The sequence below is a fragment of the Phaseolus vulgaris genome, chromosome 11 (assembly GCF_051622355.1).
Source record: "Phaseolus vulgaris cultivar YP4 chromosome 11, ASM5162235v1, whole genome shotgun sequence".
Classification (NCBI taxonomy): Eukaryota; Viridiplantae; Streptophyta; class Magnoliopsida; order Fabales; family Fabaceae; genus Phaseolus; species Phaseolus vulgaris.
The window spans coordinates 49,826,678-49,833,176 of NC_143508.1; the positions used below are offsets into that span (position 1 = coordinate 49,826,678).

General features: G+C 31.2%; 1 protein-coding gene and 1 non-coding gene across 2 annotated transcripts; both read left to right on the forward strand.

Annotated features, from left to right (window-relative positions):
- The first annotated feature begins 889 nt into the window (after positions 1–889).
- LOC150023338 (photosystem II CP43 reaction center protein-like) lies at positions 890–2,864 on the forward strand. The gene is made up of 2 exons (XM_090297814.1): positions 890–1,014; positions 2,026–2,864. The coding sequence occupies exons 1-2, from the start codon at positions 890–892 to the stop codon at positions 2,738–2,740; spliced, it is 840 nt and encodes a 279-aa protein (XP_090153940.1). The 3' UTR covers positions 2,741–2,864.
- A 1,337-nt stretch (positions 2,865–4,201) lies between these two features.
- Positions 4,202–4,272, forward strand: TRNAG-GCC (transfer RNA glycine (anticodon GCC)). Its single transcript has one exon. It is a non-coding gene; the product is annotated as a tRNA-Gly (tRNA).
- Positions 4,273–6,499: the final 2,227 nt, after the last annotated feature.

The window sequence follows — 6,499 nt, forward strand, 5'->3', positions numbered from 1 at the left end:
AAAGTAAAAACCCATTATTTTAAATATAAGTTATAGTGATCACTCGTTTTGATGCACTTATAACTTGATTTGGAAGAATTTTGAGAATCTCTTAAATTGTTGTCTTCCAAATAAACTTTTTTGTAATTCAGAACTTAATTTAAGATTAGTCAATTGCTTGGATTCAATACTAGGCAAAGATGTAAATAAAATTCATGTTCAATACACATTATACTAATGCTCCTTTGCATTTCCACTATACTAACATTTTTTTTGAATATTTCAATCCTCTTGTGTAAGTAAATATTAAGAAGAAGACTTTAAGCCTAACTCAACCTCATAAAACCGGCTTATGAGGTGAGGTTTACACACACTTATATACTATGAAGTTTCCTAATCTCTAGTCGATATGAGATTTCCAACAATAAAAAACAAGTATTTGAAGTAAATAATTTAATTAGCTATTGAATTTTTTTTATAATTTTAACCGCTAAACTTAGTTTGAATTTTAATTTAGCTTTTTTTCTTATTTTTTATTTCCTTTTTCTTTAAAATATAATGTTAATTAATTGTTTTGAGAATTCTATAGATACCTTATTTTCACACATGCCACCAAATATACAATTGTCATGGAAGAAATATTCAAACAACTTCTCTGGAAGTCGTTCGGAAGTTGTTTTCTTCATGATTGGACTTTCAACAAATTCCATGTTTTTTTGAGTCTAAAACTATATTTAGATTCTTTATAACTAACACCTCAGCTATATATTTCAAGTTTCTTAAATTCTCTTCCATGTCCAACTCAATAACTTCTCTCTTTTGAATACCTTCTTCTTGCATCTAACATTTTGTTAGAATCATTTTCAACTTCATCACTTTGTGTTCACTTAAAAAAATTCATTATCCAATAATGATGAGAAAGACAAAATGCATGTACTATTTGGAAGAAGTTGCACCAAATGTTATGAAATCTCATTATAAGAAAAGATCAAGTTTTACCAAATTAGAGACCATTGTAGAAGAGGAAAGACAAGGGTCTAATTCAATGTCCAAGAGTATTCTTATTTCTTTTCCTTTGTTACTATTTGGATTTTTATACATTTTTGTGTGTAGAGAAATAGTTTGATTTGATACCAAGTTAGACCAATGTAAAAATTACCTATATTATGAAATGATAAAGATGGAATTATACTTTTTCATTTTTAATATTGTTGCTAATTTAAAAGGCTTGCAAGTGCTTAAACATGTACCTAGAAATAGTTTAGTTAAAAGAAATAAAAGCAATATTGGCTATAAAACTTAAAATAGAAAAAAGGGTTACAATAATAAAGAAATTATCACACAACCAAACATGAGAAGAAATAGCACACTTCTTGCATATGACAATTAGAAAGTACAAGTAATTTTATATTTAAATAAGTTTATAATGAAAATAAATTAAATAAGATAGTAAATATTTCTTCTTCTTATTAATTAATTAATTATAATATATTAAATAATAGTAATAATTTAAAATCTAGAATCTTAAATCAAGGAAAAATCACGTAAACGAAATTATTAAAATCAAGACTACTTACTACATGGTATTTAAAATTTGATTATTTTGCTAAATCGCAATATTGAAATATTAAAAAATATTTCAAAAATAAAGATGTTGTTATAACAATAATTTTTTTTTTTAAGATTTATAAATAAATTTTTAAAAACTATTTTTAGAAGAAATTAAAATTGTGAATTAAAAATTAATATTTAATATAAAAAAAAGTATATTAAAAAGTAACTTTTAACAATTATCTCAACATTGGATATTAAGAATTATAATATTTAAAACAGATCCAATAACAATAGAATAGGTTTTTTTTAAATTAATACCACTTGATATACATGAATATTTATTAATTTTTTTTCTCTTCATTCACGAAAAGATTAAATATCAATATTCATCGCTCTTAGTTGTATTTACGAAAGATTACAACCGTGCTAGAATTTTCAAGAATCTAACAAACATTTTTAAAATGAACACTTCACCAATAAATATTCTATTAGTGTTGTACGAGTATCCACACCGATTATACTTGGTGGAATCTGGCATATCTTAACCAAACCCTTTGCATGGGCTCGGCGTGCACTTGTATGGTCTGGAGAAGCTTACTTATCTTATAGTTTAGGTGCTTTATCTGTTTTTGGTTTTATTGCTTGTTGCTTTGTCTGGTTTAATAATACCACTTATCCTAGTGAGTTTTATGGGCCCACTGGTCCAGAAGCTTCTCAAGCTCAAGCATTTACTTTTCTAGTTAGAGACCAACGTCTTGGGGCTAATGTAGGATCTGCTCAAGGACCTACAGGTTTAGGTAAATATCTAATGCGTTCCCCGACTGGCGAAGTTATTTTTGGCGGAGAAACTATGTGTTTTTGGGATTTGCGTGCTCCTTGGTTAGAACCTCTAAGGGGTCCTAATGGTTTAGACTTGAGTAGACTGAAAAAAGATATACAGCCTTGGCAAGAACGTCGTTCTGCGGAATATATGACTCATGCTCCTTTAGGTTCCTTAAATTTCGTGGGTGGCGTAGCTACAGAGATTAATGCAGTAAATTATGTTTCTCTTAGAAGTTGGTTAGCTACTTCTCATTTTGTTCTAGGATTCTTTCTATTTGTAGGCCATTTATGGCACGCGGGAAGAGCTCGCGCAGCTGTCGCAGGATTTGAAAAAGGAATTGATCGCGATTTTGAACCTGTTCTTTCCATGACTCCTCTTAATTGAGACATGAGATCCAATGAAGTAGAAATCACTTTTCTTTTACTATAAATATTTGGTTGAGTGGAGCGAGGCGTAAAGACGAATTTCTTTTCCTTTTTTCTGAGTTTCTATCGAATCTTTTTTTTCGGGATGAGAGAGAGGGATTCAAACCCTCGGTAGTTCTTTCTTTCAAACTATACCGGTTTTCAAGACCAGGGCTATCAACCACTCAGCCATCTCTCCAAAAGCTAATATCTAATATATATTTTTTTTTTTATTATTATTCCACTGAATAGACCATGAGCATATGAATTGATACTCTTTCTATTATCTATCCATAGGAAAGGTATTCTATGTGAATCTATTGGTTTAGTTTTCGATCGGTATGTATGTATATAGGTGCAAAATCCAGCATGTCTTTTTGTGAAGTAAAATAACTATCCTCGATCCAAGCCTCAAAAGGGTTGATAATCAATTATAGAAAATCAATGAATTCATGATAAAACCCTTCTGCATTTTTCCATTTACAATTTTTTTTTTCAATAAAGGTATTTTAAGGGGTTGGGGATCAAATGGTAAAGTTCTTTTGTTGGGAAATTGGAGGATTAGAAACATGACTATTGCTTTCCAATTAGCTGTTTTTGCATTAATTGCTATTTCATTTCTTTTATTGATTAGTGTACCTGTTTTATTTGCTTCTCCTGAAGGTTGGTCAAATAACAAAAATGTTCTATTTTCTGGTACATCATTATGGATTGGATTAGTGTTTCTAGTGGGTATTCTTAATTCTCTCATTTCTTGAAGTTAATTTTATTCTAGATTCAAAATGAAATGACCCCTCCCTCAGAATTCTTTCGGATTGTCAGGCATATCAAAAAGGGAATAGATCAGTTAGTAAAAAAAAAAGACAACTATAACACATTACATTCTAAGGGGGAGTAGAGTAAACTTCTTCTATTGGAAAAATCTTATATCTTATACTTATATGGTGGTACATTGTGAAACTCAAATAAATACAATAGAAAAAATGAAATATAAAAATTTGTATTTCATTTGAATATTCTATTCATATTAATATGATATGAATAGAATATTCAAATGAAATACTATAAATCTACTATAAATCTATTTCTACATCGTCTAGTAATTAATTCAAAATATATACCATTGATCTGTATCTCTATAGAAATAAATAGAATTGTTTATTCTATTAAATGAATATTCATAGGAACTTTCTTTTTTCTTAAAAAAGTCAATTAAAATATTCGATAGAATGAGAATTTCAATTCAATTCTATAGATACATAGAAAAAAATAATATATAATAATAGAAATAGGAATTTTTGATAAAAAGGAATAGTAATCTAAAAGATTTTATTTGGGAGACAATAAATATATATTATATACATTTCTTTTGAATTATCCCTAATAGAATATAAGGCCCATCTCTGTACAAATAGAATCGCATATCAAGTACAATGAAAATGCGGATATAGTCGAATGGTAAAATTTCTCTTTGCCAAGGAGAAGATGCGGGTTCGATTCCCGCTATCCGCCCTATGTATTTAATAGTCATAGTATGACAAATGCCATAGAATTTACTGCGTATAATGATAAAAAAAAGAATTGATAACTAATGAACAAAAACAAAGATTGAATGCATCCCTTTACCATATATATACAAATAGAATAAACCATTTATACATAACGGTAAAGGGACCTCTCGGTCTTCCGGTTGAAAAACAACGTCGATGAAGACGTATAGGTGCACTATTACGCGGTAGTGATTCTAATTTTCCATGAATTTCCCATTTATCACTTAACGACGGAACTTTGCTTATTTCTTTTTTTGAGGATCGGCGAATCAAATGATATTTTTGTTCCAATTTTTGTCTCTTCTTCTCCCTCTGAATCACACTTTTCCTTGCCATAATAATGGTTAATTTGCTATTAGTATCAATGATAGAAGTCGGATCCTAGATGTATAAGTGGCTTCTCTTGCCTATAGAAGGAAATGATATTCTATTCTAGAAGGAAATTCTATTCTTTCCAGATATATTGAATAAAGAATGAAATTAACCAAATTTGCCCGATGTAGAGGCAATTAAGAAGGCTGCATAAGTAAATATATAACCTACGGAAAAGTGGGCTAGTCCAACCAATCTTGCTTGCACAATGGAAAGAGCCACTGGTTTATCTCTCCATCGAATCAAATTAGCCAAAGGTGTACGTTCATGAGCCCATGCCAAAGTTTCAATCAATTCCTGCCAATATCCGCGCCAGGAAATTAAGAACATAAATCCAGTAGCCCAAACAAGATGTCCAAACAAGAACATCCATGCCCAGACTGATAAACTATTCATACCAAAGGGGTTATATCCATTGATAAGTTGTGAAGAGTTCAACCATAGATAATCTCTTAACCATCCCATCAAATAGGTAGAAGATTCATTAAACTGTGAAATATTACCCTGCCATAGTGTAATGTGTTTCCAATGCCAATAAAAAGTAACCCATCCAATGGTATTTAACATCCAGAAAACTGCCAAATAAAATGCGTCCCAAGCGGAAATATCACAAGTTTCGCCTCGTCCCGGGCCATCACAAGGAAAACTATAACCAAAATCTTTTTTATCAGGCATTAACTTAGAACCACGCGCATCCAAAGCACCTTTTACTAAGATCAATGTAGTTGTATGTAAACCAAGAGCAATAGCATGATGAACCAAGAAGTCTCCAGGCCCTATTGTTAAGAATAGAGAATTACTATTCTCATTTACAGCGTTTAACCAACCAGGCAACCATATGCTTCGTCCCGCATTGAACGCCAGACTGTTCGTTGAAGATAAAAGTATATCAAACCCATAGGAAGTTTTCCCATGAGCAGATTGTATCCATTGAGCAAATATAGGTTCAATCAAAATTTGTTTCTCCGGAGTACCAAAAGCAAGCATGACATCGTTATGGACATAAAGTCCAAGAGTATGGAACCCCAGAAAGAGGCTAGCCCAACTTAAGTGGGATATGATAGCTTCTTTATGGTCTAACATTCTTGCCAAGACATTATCTTTATTCTGCTCTGGATTATAATCTCTAATAAAAAAGATAGCTCCATGAGCAAAAGTCCCTGTCATAATGAAGCCTGCTATATATTGATGATGAGTATATAAGGCAGCTTGAGTAGTAAAGTCTTGCGCTATAAACGCATAAGCAAGTAAAGAGTACATGTGTTGTGCTACCAAGGAAGTAATAACCCCTAAAGAGGCTAGAGCAAGACCTAATTGAAAATGAATTGAATTATTGATTGTGTCATAAAGACCCTTATGTCCACGCCCCAATCTACCTCCCGGAGGAGTATGTACTTCTAAAAGATCTTTAATACTGTGACCAATCCCGAAGTTAGTTCTATACATATGGCCAGCAACTAGAAAAATAAATGCAATAGCTAAATGATGGTGTGCAATATCGGTCAACCATAAACTTTGAGTTTGCGGATGAAATCCCCCGAGAAGTGTTAGAATAGCAGTTCCTGCTCCTTGAGGGGTACCAAATATATGATTATTGGAATCGGGGTTTTGAGCATAAAGATTCCACTGACCTGTAAAAAATGGACCTAATCCTTCGGGATGCGGCAATATACCTAATAAATTATGTGTCTGACACGGATAAGTCATTTAAAAAAAAATATGAGCCTTATAGGTTATAATTTATTAATTTCTATAAAATTTTTAAAATTTATCCATTTCGATAAATTCAATAAAAAAATTCACCACTTATTATTTCC

Bases quoted from the DNA above. Each gene is read 5' to 3' on its own strand.
- LOC150023338 (XM_090297814.1), top strand. From the start codon at position 890: ATGATGAGAAAGACAAAATGCATGTACTATTTGGAAGAAGTTGCACCA. The intron at 1,015-2,025 runs GTCTAATTCAAT...ATATTCTATTAG, and splicing joins GTAGAAGAGGAAAGACAAGG to TGTTGTACGAGTATCCACAC.